General features: G+C 49.6%; 1 protein-coding gene across 1 annotated transcript; it reads right to left on the bottom strand.

Moving 5' to 3' along the window:
* Nucleotides 1–205: 205 nt before the first annotated feature.
* LOC146609108 (ATPase family AAA domain-containing protein 2-like) lies at nt 206–14,490 on the bottom strand. Its single transcript, XM_085345993.1, has 28 exons — nt 14,275–14,490; nt 13,490–13,578; nt 13,206–13,234; nt 12,622–12,706; nt 12,189–12,261; nt 10,033–10,111; nt 9,826–9,951; nt 9,588–9,654; nt 9,013–9,084; nt 8,755–8,863; nt 8,504–8,619; nt 7,879–8,053; nt 7,517–7,605; nt 7,221–7,380; nt 6,882–6,972; nt 6,475–6,789; nt 6,298–6,400; nt 5,793–5,979; nt 5,397–5,582; nt 5,164–5,299; nt 4,884–5,080; nt 3,989–4,148; nt 3,521–3,643; nt 3,359–3,430; nt 1,977–2,438; nt 1,157–1,278; nt 388–516; nt 206–238 (listed from the first exon to the last, which is right to left on the bottom strand). The coding sequence occupies exons 1-28, from the start codon at nt 14,410–14,412 to the stop codon at nt 206–208; spliced, it is 3,723 nt and encodes a 1,240-aa protein (XP_085202119.1). The 5' UTR covers nt 14,413–14,490.
* Nucleotides 14,491–15,357: the final 867 nt, after the last annotated feature.

Genomic DNA, 15,357 nt, shown 5'->3' with positions numbered 1-15,357 from the left:
ACAGGAAACAGACGGCGGCTTCATTCACGCTCACAGAGACTTTATTAAAGCGACATCAGACAAACAGCATGGAGATAAACATGGTATTACTGTTTGAAAAGCACTGCGATAAAGCACACCTGAGAGGAGAAACTGAACGATTCCTGACGAATGAACGACGCGTTTGTTTGAACACTGAGGTTTATTGAAGTCGAGCTGCTGGAGGTCAGGAGAATCGATCGATTTCTGTCTTCATTTCCTGGAAAGCAAAAGTGAGAAAACTGAAAATGTGCTGTTGGTGTCTGTGCGCTGCAGGCTGGAGGCTGGTACCTGATAAAGTAGCTACTGTAATCAGTTATTTATACTGAGGTCACATGAGCGCCCTCTGGGTCTCTGTGGGCGTCGTACCTGCAGCAGCTCTGCCTTGTTGCAGTTGTCTCTGTGTCGGTAGATGCACTGAGCGAGCCGGGCGTAAAGCTTCTCCAGTGGCTCCACCTCTGCGCCATCCGTCTTCGCCACGGCTCTCCTCAGGAGCCCCTGGAAAACAGAAACCAGTTTGAGGTGGTGCCTGCAGAGGCCCGTGGGGCCCACGGCCCCTGCTTTATTCATTACTGGCTGCTGGGGTGGGGGAGGGGATGCTGTGCGACTTCCTGTTTGTTTCCGGTCTGAAAGCAGTTCTTCAACCGTTGGTGCTGCAGACTGAAGATGTGAGCAGACAGCTTCCTACAGTCAGACGTGAGCAGATTCCTTCATGTTCAGCTTCCTGACGACTCGCTGAGAGCAGACGGAGACGATGAAGAGCTTCCTCCTCATCGTAAAAGGACAAACTCAAGGCGTCTGACCGGTAAAGCAGGACAGCCGCAGCTTCTTGTTCCTCATGTTTGTCAAGTATACTTCACTCTGTATGTAAACTCAGACGGACCATCCAGGTATGAAGAGTGAAATGAAGCTGGAGATGTAAATCTGCAGTTACGTTAACAGCCAGCAGGGGGCTCCAGCTGTGTCTGTGACCTTGTTAACTCTGCGTTGATGGGTTTACGGTCACACTGAGTACAGTGTGAAGGTTATTCTCTTCACGCTGATCCAGGATCTGCTCACTGATGAACGCTGGCTCTAATGAACACAGCGTCACGTTTTATTCAGTCTGAGCCCCTTAAAGAGGCGAGCTGGGACTCACCTTCAGTTTGCTGCAATCGACGATCAGCGGTGGAGTTTCTTCCTGCTGCTCCGGCCTGTCCCGACTCAACACCTGCTCCAAAGCCGCCTTGTTGGCCCTCGACTCAGACTGTTCGCTCTTCTCTGAGGAGGAAGACAAGCAGAGGAAGAGGGCATTACCCTGCAGTGCCTCCCACAAACAGCCAACTCTATGCCTTCACAGCTGGAATCAACCAGGTTATGGCAAAAAGAAATGACTGTGGAGTTTTCAGCTAACGGTAGACATCATTTCCTTTGGGATTAATATTCTGATTTGTTAGAAAGCTGCAACACACACACACACACACACACACACACACACACACACACACACACACACACACACACACACACACACACACACACACACACACAGCAGCCGTGTTATTGGTCAGATAATTTAAAAAACACCCCTCAGCGCTGCGTCAGAGGAACTGCAGTGTTCTCATACCTGGAGGCGGAAGCTAACAGGTCAGGTCTGATTGGCGTGATGCAGCCATCAGATTTACAGATGCAAAGCTCCGCTGTGTGTGTGTGTGTGTGTGTGTGTGTGTGGTATTTACAGTGTGTGCTGAACCACAGAGCCGCGTTAGCGCTCCTGCAGTGCGTTTCATTCAGACTAAAGCAGCCGGCTCTGACACCTCACACGCTCCTCCTGCTCGATGCCCGGAGCGCTGCGGAGCCTCGTAGCGTGAAGCGGCGGCCTGTAGAAGCTCGATCGGCAGCGGCTGCGCTCTGAAGCGGTCCAGTGAGTCGGTTAGTACAGCGAGGCGCTCGCACTGCTCGTGCTCACGCGCACAGACCTAAGCTGTCCGCGGTCTGGCCGTTCAGCACGGTCTCCGGGCCTGGGAGGGTCTTTGATGAGCGGGTTCGACGCACGCCTACAGGTACGCCATCAGCCAGCTGGCGATGAACCGGCTCGGTGTGGCGGTGATACCCGTTCGTGAGGACTCCGTTGTGGGATCTTGTGATGCGGTTTGGGGTGCGATGGAACCCACTCAGGCCGCCGTCACTGCTCTCTGATGGGCTGGACGAGCCAGCACCAGCAGACCCGTTCACCGCTCGCCGTCCAGCAGCTCTGACCTCCTCCGCACTCGACTCAGAGCTGAACTTACTGGACATGGAGGAGAGGGAGGTGAAGGAGGAAGAGGAGGAGGATGGGACTGTTGGCTCCTCCTCCTTCTTCTTCTTCTTCTTAGGTTTCTTAATGACGCCGGTGCTCCACTTGGACTTTCGGGGCCGTCTGTAACGTTTCTTCTTACGAGCTGGAAAACAGAAGTGGGGGTGGGGGTGGAGCGGGGAGGAGGAAGAGTAAAGGTCATTAGAGAGAAAGGTCACTTCTCGTCCTCTCTGCCTCTTCCTGTCCTCGCCTGCCCTGCGGCTCTCACGTTTGAGCAAACACTGTGGCTTCCTGCTCTCGCTGCTTTCGCTTTCACTGAGACGTTTTTAAAAGCAGCTTTTTGCTGCAGCAGCCGAAAGAAGCGCCAAGCTCTCTGTTCATCAGACGTTTCACAGCGTGAGACGAACCCGGAGCCTCAGTCCTTCTGCGAGTCTGTGAATCCATCGTTAACATGACGACTTCTGTTTTACTCTCATTTGATCTAAAAGCTGCTCTGAGGAGGCGATCCCAAAGAAAAAACACATTTCTATAGATCCACAGACGAGGAGAATCAGCTCGCTGGCTGACAGACGACTTTAAAACTGATTCATTACTTGAGGTTTTTATAAAGTTTGATGGTTACAATCTTATAAAATCGACTGTTTTTGTGATTTAAATGTCATCTTTTTGGCATTTTGTGAAAGCAGCTGAGTTTTGAGAACTTCTGAAGAATATTTTTGGAGCAGCCTGATGTCCTAATGTTTGGTACGCGAGTCCAGACTCTGAAACAGGAAGTGAAACTGGTGCACTCATCAACTGTCACTTCTCTCTCACGGACCAATTAAAAGTAGGGGCGGGGCTTATCAGCACTGCTAACAGTGGCTGAGGAGAACCTGACGGGTGGTTGACGGCTCACTGGTGTACACGCTGACCCTGACGGTGATCAGACCTGATGTGATGTCTGCTGGTTTGCTCTCACGTCACTCATATTTCTAACAGTTTTGTTAAGCAGCTGCTGACGTCTGTGACTAAGTGCGCAGAGACTCTGAGCCGCCCCGTGCTGTTTCAGTTCAGGGGTGAACTTACGTTGGAGAGTGTTTCTGGAGAACGCCGATCTGCAGACGCCATCGGCCTCCTGCGGGTTGGCCACCATCAGAGCTGTCACCAAAATAAAAGTCTTAATATAAAGTTTGACAGTACACTGTTAGCAGCAGCTGGATGAGGCGTGAACATCTGGCTGAGTTTCACCTCTGTGGATGCGCGACTCTCTGATCTCCTCGCAGACTCTCTCGAAGTCTTCGTCCAGCTCGTCTCTGATGATGGCGCGGACCGTGTCCTTCAGGGCGCACGCTCGGTGACGGATGTTGCGATCTGGCACATGCACACGCACGCACACACACACGCACGCACGCACACACACACGCAGTAAAACAAACAGGGTTTTTATCACCTCTCCACAGGTGAGTCCAGCTGAGAAATCTGCTTCTGTTTAGTTCGTCTCTCCTCAAACAGACGCAGACAAACAGAAAAGGATTTTTTTCCCCCCACCCAACAGCTGAACTTATAGCCCCGCCCATTGTGGAAATGTTTCCACCTGGAGACGCCTGCTCCGTCTGTCTCATACAGACAGCAGAAGAAGAAGAAACTTAAGAAAAGGAAGGAGACTGTGGGGCAGAGGACAAACCAAGAGAACGGTCACGGGTGATGTCGTCTCACCCATGGGGTCGCTGTCCGGGTTGTACTCCAGAGCGTTCTTCCAGATGAAGTCAGCGTCCGCCATGAACTCGCCGACGGTGACGTACTTGTGCTCGTCGATGTTGGTGAGCAGGGTGGAGAGGTCCATGGGCTTCTTAATCACCATCAGATAGTCGGGGACCTGGAGGAGAGGAAGGAGGGTTTCTGCTGATGGTGTTTGGTTTGGCCACTCGGGGGCAGCAGAGACAAATACTCTGGGCTGATTCACAGATCGAACAGGCGAGAGCGGCAGCGTTGTTTCCGTTTTATAAACCCCTGGTTGGCCTTCCCCTGACACCAATGAGCCAATCAACAGTCAGAACAGGAAACAGGCCAATCATGATGTCATGCACGGTGTCGGCGTGTGGCTGCGGTCTGACGTGATTGTAGTAAACATTTCTGACGTTTGCTCCGCGTGCTGATGGGAAACTAAAATCTGATTTAGTGAATGCTGAATGTGTGGATTTGTTCCAACATTCTATTCAATTTTATCTATATATCACTAAATCACAGTTGCCTCAAGGTGCTTTATCTGGTAAGATACAAACCCTGCAATAATATAAAGAAAACAGAACAGCCCACAGTCAGACGACCTCATGAACAAGCACTGTGGCGACAGCGGGAAGGAAAAACTCCCTTTTAACAGGAAGAAACCTCCGACAGAACCGGGCTCAGCTAAGACGACTGCTGACCCGTGAGTCTGGTCTTGCCATCTGACCTCATCAACCTGCACTGAATCTGCTGCACGCTTTTTTAATAACATGTACGGCGTGGAGCTGGGAGGAAGGCGTGAACTGATCCGATTCCGTTTGTTTAATTATTCACGACCTTAAAACTGAGCGGCAGATGTCGGCGTGTCTTTCTCTCAAACTCTCACCTCCTCGATGTCGACCGGTTTGGTGAAGGCTTTGAAGCGGCGGTCCAGAGACAGGCGCTCGGTGATGTTTCGCAGGAAGAGACGGAGCTCTCGCAGCACGTCCTCCTCCTGCTCCTCCAGGCGGAGGTGCTCTTGCGCCGACATTTTGCGAGGAGGCGGCGGTGGAGCTAGGGGGAGGACCTCCATTGCCTGAGATACTGAGAGAGGAGGAGGAGGAAAGAGTGAGCGATCTATCACACTCTGGGCTTAACAACCGCAGCATGAAGGCGGAGTCACACACATGTTTTTCTCTTAGAGGGAGGGGCCTCGGCCGCCTGGTTCAGAATGAGATCCTGGAAGAAGCTGGTCCTCTCCTGCTGGGTGGGAACTCTGAGGACGTAGACCTCCCCGTAGTCCTCCCGAAACAGGCTGTGAATCTGGGAGCGGCACAGCATCGAAGATAAAAACCTGTAAAACCTCCACGCACAGGGACACAGCTGAGGGACAAAGGAAAGATAAAGCTTCAGTCCTCACCTCTGGGTCCAGCTGCTGGAAGGACACGCTGCAGGTGGCGAGGAGGAGGATGGGGGAGAAGGACGGGATGCTGCCCAGCAGGCTGAGGAAGGATGCCCTCAGTGCCGGCCCCGCAGTGTCCCACCACTGCTGGATGTGCGGTATGTAGAGGATGCTGGGAGACGTCCGCTTGGCCTCACAGAACACCTGATCAGGGGAAAGGTCAAAGTTCACATCCTGAGACTGTCCGGCACAGACAGGCTGCTTTAAATAATTAAAAACATTACAGAGTCAGAAAGAACCACAGAGCCGCCTGTTAACACTTCTAAAATGATTAAATGAAGTTTTTATGAAGTGTGTTTATGTTTGTGTGCACATGCGTGTCGACCTGTAGATGCACATGTCTGGAGGAGTCACCTGTGCACAGGCTTCCTCTGGCGAGGTGCTGCTGACACCAAACAGCACCGCTGAGTCCAGGCTGTGGACGGTGAAACGCTCCAAAGCGTGCAGGATGGCGGGGGCCAGGTGGGAGGTTTGACCAGCGCCAGGACGACCTGCCAGCAAGATCCTGGGGCGGTGAGACGTCGGCTGTTTGACGGCACTCCTACAGGTCGGGGGAGAGGATCAGAGAATGCAGCGTGGGGGAGATAATCGATGAGAGCACGCAGTGTTTATAGAGGCCATCCCTGCTTTCTACATGACCAGTTGAACACATAAATCACGTACACGTATAAGTCATACCTGCGATACTGCAACGCAGTGTTTGCTGCGGCACCTTTACTGCACTTTAACACACAGAATCTAACCTCGGAACACAGGAATCAGTGAAAATGTGGCGCTTTGACCCAGCTTTAGACTCGGCTTCTGTTACCATGGTGATTCACTTCATAGTCACGCCCCTCAGGTGTGGATAAAGGCTCACCTGAAGAAGTGCAGGAAGGTTTTGTTCTTGGAGGGTTTGGAGATGCTGGGGCCCTCGTCTTCGTCAAACATCAGAGTGTCATCGACGATACCCGAGGTCAGGTCTGACACAGGAAACAGGAAGTTTGTAAACAGGAAGTGATGTGTAGACACAGCAGAACTTTGGCCTCTGGCTCACCTGGTTCCCTCTTCCTCTTCATGCCCTCCTCAGCGTGTGGAAACATCCTCTGCAGGGCATTGAGGATTTCTTGCAGGGCGCCGCCTAGAAGCAGGTGGACCACAGGGGACAGCGGTTTGGCCGGGGAGGCGGCAGAGCGGTGCGAGGTGGGCGACATCTTCTTCAGGGCTGCTGCAAAGTCGCAGCTGCTGACGGCGATGGAGGAGACGTCCAGCAGGAGCTTCTGGGACGTGCCGTAGATCTGCGGGTAGCGTCGGCGCAGAGCGCACAATGCCGCCTCGGTGCACACCGCCCTGATATCAGCGCCGCAGTAACCTGAGAGCGACGGAGGCTCAGGAAGTCAGGTTACCAATGAAAAAATAGCTACATTTTCCTGAGACAAAAAAAGCTGCTGCCATTTTTCTCACCGACACATTTTTCTGACAGTTCATCGAGAAAGTCTTCAGACGGAGGAGGTTTCCACTGCCGAGTGTGGATCTTCAGAATGTCTTTACGAGCCTGAAACACACACACACCTAAATTAAGGTCCCTGCTGCAGTTCCTCTGATGTCCAGCAGAGGCAGCCTCAGACTCCCACGGTAAAACTTTACAGCGGAAACAAACACGTTTACATCCTGATCCTGAAACAATCACTTCCCTTCATCACAACCGTGCTGGTAGATTTTTTTAACACCAGCCCACACTGACGCTGCACAGATGATGGATGCAGCTGAAAATATATAAAATCTAATAAAGTAAAGAGTCACCTCTCTGTCGGGAAGGCCGAACAGGAACTCGCGGTCAAAGCGCCCGGGCCGCCGCAGCGCAGGGTCGATGGAGTCGAGCCGGTTTGTGGCTCCGATCACGACGACCTCCCCTCGACTGTCGAGCCCGTCCATCAGAGCGAGGAGCGTCGACACGATGGAGCTGCGAGGAATGTCAGGAATAATTTTACAAACAGATTATTACTAATCTACAGCGGCGGCGGCGCCTCTGACCCGTTACACTGGACCTCAAACTCTGACACCGCTGAGGTGACACGTGTGGAGAAGCTGAAACTGACCTGTGGATCTGGTCCTGCCTGCTGGATCGGACCGGAGCCAGACCGTCGATCTCATCGAAGAAGATGATGGACGGACGCATCCGATACGCCTGAGTACCCCACACCCACACACACCCACACACACTTTAAACCTGTTCACGATGAATTAAATGAATTTAAATTCACAGGGTTTGTTTAAAGAGTTTGATTTCAAAGTTTCCAGCACAGACACTGTCAGAGTATTAAAGTGCTGCTGACACAAACGGATGTATATGCAGATATCGGTCACAGTGTCTGCTCAGAAGCAGCTTCTCTCTGCTCAGACTCATTAAACTCACTCAAATCATATTTCCTGCTTCAGTATGACTCAGGTGAACGTTTACCTGCTCAAACAGCAGCCGCAGCTGCCGCTCTGACTCGCCCACCCACTTGCTGAGGACGTCGGCTCCCTTCCTCATGAAGAAGGACACCTTCCTGTTGCCGTGGCTACACTCGTTGGCCAACGCCCGTGCAACCAGCGTCTTCCCCGTCCCGGGAGGGCCGTAAAACAGACACCCTCTGCAGAGAGACGCAGGTGGAGCGTGTTCACTGTGTAATCCGTCTTAAAAACATGAAGTCCAACCTTTGACCTCGGCCCACTCACATCATTCAGTCTCAGCAGGACTCAGTAACTACTACAGCACACATTTACCTTTGTGAGAAGGTAAACTCATGTCCCTGCATCAAGCATCACTCACCTCTGAAGGTTTCTTTATATATTTATAATCTGGGGTACACAAGCGTGTATTCATATCTTTGTGGGGACCAAATATAGAAAGTTTACTATACTTGTCGGGACCAAAATTCTGGTACCAAAGAGTTTGAAGGGATTTTTGAGACTCAAAATGTGATTTTAGTCTCAGGGTTACAGTTAGGTTAAGGTTAGGGTAAGAGGCTAGGGAACGCATGACGTCTATTAGATGTCCCCACAAGACATGAATACCTGACGTGTGTGTGTGTGTGTGTCACCTGGGAGGCTGAATCTTGAAGTTGTCAAAGACCTCAGGGTAGAGAAGGGGGAAGACGACCATCTCCTTCAGAGCTGAGATGTGACCTGACAGACCCCCAATACTGTCAAAACCCACCTGAGGAAGGAAGGAAGGAAAGGAAGGATATAACAGGATCAGGTGGAGAACAAAACAACACAATTAGAAGATTTTTCTGTGAATCATGTGTAAAACACGAGGTCACAGGAGAACATATCTAAGGTTTAATCTCACAGATTGGTCGATGGCCATGGGATCGATGTCCGCCAGGCCCGCTCCTGCAGCCATCTTGTCGTTGCGGGTTTCCAAAAGGTTGCCGGTACGCAGGCTGAGTGGGAGACAGCTGAGAGCGAGAGACAAGTCTCAGTAAGACAGGCAGCAAACCACATCTAATCTACTCCATACGCCTCGTGCTTCACAGTTAAAAGCATTGATGATGGACGATGTATCAGGAAGTGGTTTGATGATCCAATCAGATTGGCTGTCTCTGACCTGTCAGGGGCCGCCTCCTCTTCATCATCAGAGTCTTCATCAGATTGTTTGGACCAGGCGCTCTTAGTGGGTCTGCAGGAAGAAACAGAGACCTGAGTGTGACGGATGACGGTGAAGGATCCAACAGGTGAAGTTTTGGTGATGATGATAAGATCTGTTATTCCTGTAGTGAAGGCGGTGATTTTACATCACCCACCTCTGCACTGTGTTTGTGCTGCTGGAGCATTTTTGATGACATCAGCTGACCAACAGCATGGCTGCTGAGGTTATAGCACTAACAGGGCTGAGCTCCAGTTTGGTGAAATCGTAGGACTTTAAAAGCAAGTTTGTAAAGGTTTTAAAAGCCAGTGATGTCACAGTTTAGACATCAGTCTATGGTGGCCCCTCAGGATCAAACGATACAGGAACATTTGTGGGGGAAAATAAATAAAAACCAGAAGGCAGAAAAAGTGTGACCTGAGTTTTCGAGGGTTTAGCCTGTGCAGCTAACCTTCTTCACATTACATCATACTTCAGCGTTCAGCTGTGTCCTGCTTTATTTGAAGGAGAGAGGAAAGGCGTGTCCACGCTCTGACCTGAAGGCTGCTCTGCGGGTCGTGTTCGCTCCGGAGGCGCTGACCGGGAAGGTTCCTCTCAGGAAGTCTAATCGATACCAGAGAAAACAAAATCATCAGAGCTGGAGCTTCAGTACGTTTCAAGTGTGTGGTTTTATTTTTCTCCTGAAGAACCCGTTGTTCACCGATTTGTAGGCTTTTAGGGTTTTATTGCATTACTCAGCATGTACAGACGGCGTGTTTGGAGCGGCGTACTGACCGCTGGTCGGGCCTTGGTACAGCGACGAGGCTCGGCTCAGTTTGGCATCAACGTTGTGGCCGACGCTGCAGTTGCTGTCTTCATCTGCTGTTACGGCCTTCCTGCTGTCCTCGTCAAAGCCCGCCCCTGGAGACACCAGAGAAGACGTTTTTACCACCACGTCTCCCTCTCGTCATCATTCCTCTGCTCCTAACCATCTGCACTGACCTCGGCTGTCCTCGCTGTCGCTGAGCTCTCCTCGTAGTGGGACTGGTGTTTTACTCCTCTGGGCTTTAGAGTAGATCTTCTGCAAATGTATCAGTTATTAGGTGTGTAACGATCAGTTAATCATCCCTGTGTTTATCCAAGTAATGCATCTGATTAAAGTGACCAACGTGACAACGAGGGATGGGACTGTTTTTGGACATTTCACAGATCAGTTAACTTGTTACTGAGGAACATTTCAGAACCGCTAATATAAACACAAACTCCCACTCTGGACACAGAGCTGTGGGCCTGTGTGATGTCACAGCTCTGACACTTTTCAAAGTCGACCTGTTCTGCTCGTTTCCAGCTCCATGTTTGTGTTCTAACCGTGACCCCTAATGAGGATGCAGGTTATCACGGGGCGATCGTGGCTCAAGAGTTGGGTGTTCGTCTTGTAATCGGAAAGTTGCCGGTTCGAGCCCCGGCTCGGACAGTCTCGGTGGTCGTGTCTTTGGGCAAAACACTTCACCTACCACCTACTGGTGTTGGCCAGAGGGGCCGATGGCGCGATATGGCAGCCTCGCTTCTGTCAGTCTGTCCCAGGGCAGCTGTGGCTACACCTGTAGCTGCCTCCACCAGTGTGTGAGAGTGAATGAATAGTGGCATTGTAAAGCGCTTTGAGGGGTCCCGAAAAGTACTATATAAATGCAATCTATTATTATTATCACTGATTGATATGTGGCAGTGTGGAAAATATGTTAAATGGTCACCTCGGCAACCAGAGCCTCGAATGTCCGCTAGCGGCCAACCGTGAGCTACAAAGTAATGATAGGTGGACTGACATTAGACTGGACCAGTGCCTTAGAATAACACGCAGTTTAAAGTAATCCTTATTATTCTGGGCCTTGCAGCCCCTCAGGTCATCCTCTGTCAAGGTGTTGTAGCTCCTCCCCCTTTAAGGTGCACCTTAGGATTAGACAGACATTACACAGATCCATGAGTAGAAGAAAACTTGACCAAACTGAGCGTTTCAGGCAAGCTTTTGGTTCACTGGGATTACTGCACATACAGACTCATTATTAGAAACCTGACTGGTGTGAACATCCACGGCTGGGACAGAAGATCTGTGAGCCTGCTGTTGTTCTCTGACAGGATGTAAAGCACACGCCACACTTCACACACTCTGATTACAAACGTCTCAACGACTCTCGTTGTTTTACTCATTCAGAGCAGCAGAAACTCCATGTGAGGAGGAAATATGAACATGTGGACACAAAATAAGGGCTGGTGCTTGTCGGCTGCTTTCCAATATGGTGCCAGCTGATATAGACGTTGCCCCCTCCCCACAAGCCGCGAGCAGTGGGAGGGGGGCTGGGTGCAGCCGGGTCCACCGCCCTCATAAAGACCTGATAAGAGAGGCAGCGCCCACCGAGACGGCGGCCTCAGCTGAGGGTTTACAGCTGACTCGGGATGTAAACAAACTCTCAGTGTTGATTATCAGCGTAAAAACATAAACACAGCTCCTAACAACAAAACACGACACAGCTCCACGGCAACAGTGACGCCAGAAAGCGCACACACGCGTGTGCCTTTATAAACACTGCAGCTGCCTTAGATGTTTGTGTTGCAGTGCAGTCTGGGTAATGATGCCAAAAGGTTACGGTGAGGGAAACATGTCAGTGTTTTCTATTTGATCCTTAAAGAAAGAAAAAGACTCAAGACTGTTTGTGATGATGGAGACGATCACAGACGACCACAGTTACTGACCCCAGAACAGCTGGTGACCAGCGCACAGCTGTCTGTATCTGAGCAGACTGTTTGGGCCGATGTCACTCCTGGTCAACGGGGTCGTGACCTTTGATGACCTCTGACTTGTGGCAGAAAATACTTGACACAGCGTCTGGTTTGAGTCCTCGCTTATACAGATCAGCATCTGTGAGCTCTTTAATTACAGTACTGTGCTGACCCTCGTTTCTTTATATTTTTCTTCCAATGAGCCAAAAGTCTGAAAAAGGTTTTCTTTGTCACTCATTTTCAGTCCAGTCCTTCTACCCGAGCGTGTCCAGAGGAATGATTTTGCCTGTAATGACTGAGAACTGAACAGAGAGACGTTTCTTTGTGCAAACAGGCAGGATAAATACTTATAGTCACTGATCCAGTCTAACGGCTCCACTCACTCCTTCCTTGTTGTTACTGAGCCGCCTCTTCTTCTTCATGCTGTCCATCCTGTTCAGGACCGACCTGGCGGCGCTGCAGAGAGAACAGCGTGGACGTCACCAGGATTCAATCTACCGTATTATCACAATCGTACAGGTTTGTGGCATAAAGATCAGTGCAAACACGGCGGACGGCCACATGTGGCCTCATTCATCACATCACTCTGAGCTGCTCAGGTTAAACTTCAGACTTTTAATGTATCAAAGACATCTGTGAATCCCAGCAGGGACGATCAAACACAGAGCTGTTGTTCTGTGTGCTTCTTTCTTTGGCTGTCTCAGGGTTAACAATCAAAGTGTCATTGATGGCATCATAACCTGAACTCATCTCAGTTTCTACGTCACTGCTTTTACTGCACGTCCATCACCTCACATGTCAGGAGGATTTTCTTACTTGGTGCTGATGCCATCGAACATGTTGGAGGCCTCGTACCTGCTCGTCACTTTGGTCAGCCTCGTGCTTCTCCTCAGCCGGCCGCCTGACACACACACACACACACACACACGCACGCACGCACGCACACGCATGCACACACACACACACACACACACGGGAGATACTACAACCTTTAATTCCTGAGCTCGTGTTTCCAGCTGATGCTGGACTGTTTTACATTAAGAGGTGTTTCTAATGTTGTGTCCAATGCATCTTCAATATGAAGTCATAATATTAGAGACGTGCAGGTACACAGCACTGATGGGTAAAACCACCACTGAAGCTCAGCATATTTTAAATACATATTAAAACTGTTTCCCCTCATAAACATATAAAATATCAGGACTTTGAATGATGCTCTTACATAAATAAATATTCAGAGAAATGTTTTGTTCTGCAGCTGGAAAAATAATGGACCACTTTGTGGTCTTGCGCTGTTCCTGTGTGAGATGTTTTCCTGTCTTTGTGTGTAAAGTTTAATAAAGTGCACAGTGTGAACTCTGAGACCTTTCACGTCTTCCTGCTAGCGTTGTTTTTCTCACCTGAACGCTTCTGGAGCCGCTGAGATTTCCTGCCAACACAAAACCAATGTCAGTGACAGTAAAATGAAAGCTTCACGTCACACACTGACTCCTGAACCACAGTTAGAGCCGGTTTAAAAGCACCGTTCACATCTGTGTCCTGTGGCCTGCAGTTGGATTGTTTCTGAGCACAGTTCCTCCTGCACGCTGACACAGGTGCCATGATGAAATGTAATCGCCCAGCTCATCATTTTAGCTCTGAGCATGCTCAGTAAAACAGCTTTAACTGGTGACTTTTGTCTGACCTGATGACGCTTCCTGCTGCTTTCTCATCTTCATCCTCGGGTGTTTCGGAATCGGTGAGGTTCTGCTCCTCATCCTCAGATTTACATACCTGAGGAAGATGTGAGAGGTCGGGTCACTCGCACTCATTTGGAGGCGCCTACAGCACTACAAGTGATACACGCGTGATCACAGACATTTACACTCAGTGAGCTTCACACGACTGCAGCTAAAGACCAGAGGGGTATTTTACACCTGTCACATGACCAGGGAGCCTGCTGCACCATGTGACCTTACAGTGGTTTACATGAGGCCGATGTAAAGTTAAGAAAAACAAAACAAGCGGCTGATCTCAGAATAAACTAGTAAAATATCTGCAGCGTAATTAAAAAACGTTTAGTTTCCGATTTAAACCCGAACACTAATGAAAATATCTGGAAGGTTTTTTAAAAAAAATATTTATAATAATAATGATAAAAATACGGTTACTTTTCTTTGAGATGTAATTTATACATTTGTTTTTTTAAACGCATTTCGTTCTCAGAGACTAAACTTCGCTCTCACTCGGCGGCCATCTTTAAACACAGGGTTTTTATTTATTACCGGACTTTTACTAAAGCTCGTTAAAGCAGCGAGTGAGACCAGGAGGAAACTCCAACTGTTTACTGATTTTTACCAAAATAAGTTTAAAAAGCTGCCCCCGGTCCTCTCCCGGTCAGTTTAACGTTTTCCTCCCTCCGGTTAAACTGACGGTCATTTAAACGTCGCCGTGAGTTGAACCTTACACACCGAACACGGACACACTCACATCGGACCGTCCGGACTCTTGAGTCCGGGGAGCGTTCTTCCTCCTCCGGGTCTTTATCTCAGATCGTGCCGGGGTCCCGGTGCTCGTGCTCGGCCCGTTTCTCCGGTCCGCGTCCCCTCTGCCTCGGAGCGTCACCATGGTAACGACGCAGGCATAAGCTAACGAGATTAGCCTTAACGACAAAAATAAAGAAGCTCCGAAGAAACTCAGACCTCCGAGTGTCCGCCGGCTGTTTGTTCCCGAAGAGCGTCTCCGACTGTGGAGGCTCAGCTGAAGCTGCAACGCACCCAAACACGAGCTCGATAAGCCGACAGACCGCACAGCTGCACCGCTGTGGTTCAAACGCGAGGGTTCTGCCGCCGCCTGCTGACGTCACGCCGTAATGCACGTGGTGCGTAAACTGTTGATAATAATAATAATAATATAAAATAATAATATAGATGATTTCAACGCTCTGTCCTGTCAGCGGCTGACTCTCAGAAAGATCGATCTGCGGCTGTTTGCTTTATCAGTGAAGATAATTAATTATTTTAGTGAATAGAAATCCACTTTCTCCCCCCCCCCCCCCCCCTCCTCTGTCCTCAAACAACCAGTAATAATGGTTAAATTAAGAAATCTACTTGGAGCCTTAAGTTTTCAATTAAAATAAATCCCATCGAGTATCTCAAAGTACAGAACTGTGCAGCTAAAGTGATGCCACTTTATCAGCCACATAAATTAATTCAAAAGATGACCTCATGTCATTTTTCATGCTTCATATTGTCTTTCATTTTCCTACTTAAACACTCAGTACAGACACTCACTAAAATCTTTTTCTCTTTGCTTTCCTGAAAACTTCCCTCCAATGGGACTGCAGTGGTGATTCCTTTGTTTGTCCAACCAAACATCCAACAATTTAAAATCTACAAGCCACTGCTGCACTGTGGTGGTATTTTGTATGCAGGCAAAAGAAGTCAAATGTCCAAAACCTGAAAGTTGCGTTTTATGGTTTATTTATCCAGTTTGGCAAACAATAACAAAGATCCATTTCTGATGCTTAGTGCAGCTTCTCCTGTTTTGATAAAAAAACAAAAACCATAGGCC

Source organism: Diplotaxodon limnothrissa, linkage group LG22, assembly GCF_057381915.1.
Source record: "Diplotaxodon limnothrissa isolate DT_005_m linkage group LG22, D_limnothrissa_male_GT1.1, whole genome shotgun sequence".
Taxonomy (NCBI): domain Eukaryota; kingdom Metazoa; phylum Chordata; class Actinopteri; order Cichliformes; family Cichlidae; genus Diplotaxodon; species Diplotaxodon limnothrissa.
This window is presented reverse-complemented; position numbering and strand designations above follow the sequence as displayed.

What these genes read in the sequence shown, in the direction of transcription:
- LOC146609108 (XM_085345993.1), bottom strand. Translation starts at nt 14,412, where the DNA reads ATGGTGACGCTCCGAGGCAGAGGGGACGCGGACCGGAGAAACGGGCCG. An exon ending in AGGCAGGACCAGATCCACAG is followed by an intron (nt 7,381 to 7,516) that starts GTCAGTTTCAGC and finishes CATTCCTCGCAG; the next exon opens with CTCCATCGTGTCGACGCTCC. An exon ending in ACCTTCCTGCACTTCTTCAG is followed by an intron (nt 5,980 to 6,297) that starts GTGAGCCTTTAT and finishes CCCGACCTGTAG; the next exon opens with GAGTGCCGTCAAACAGCCGA.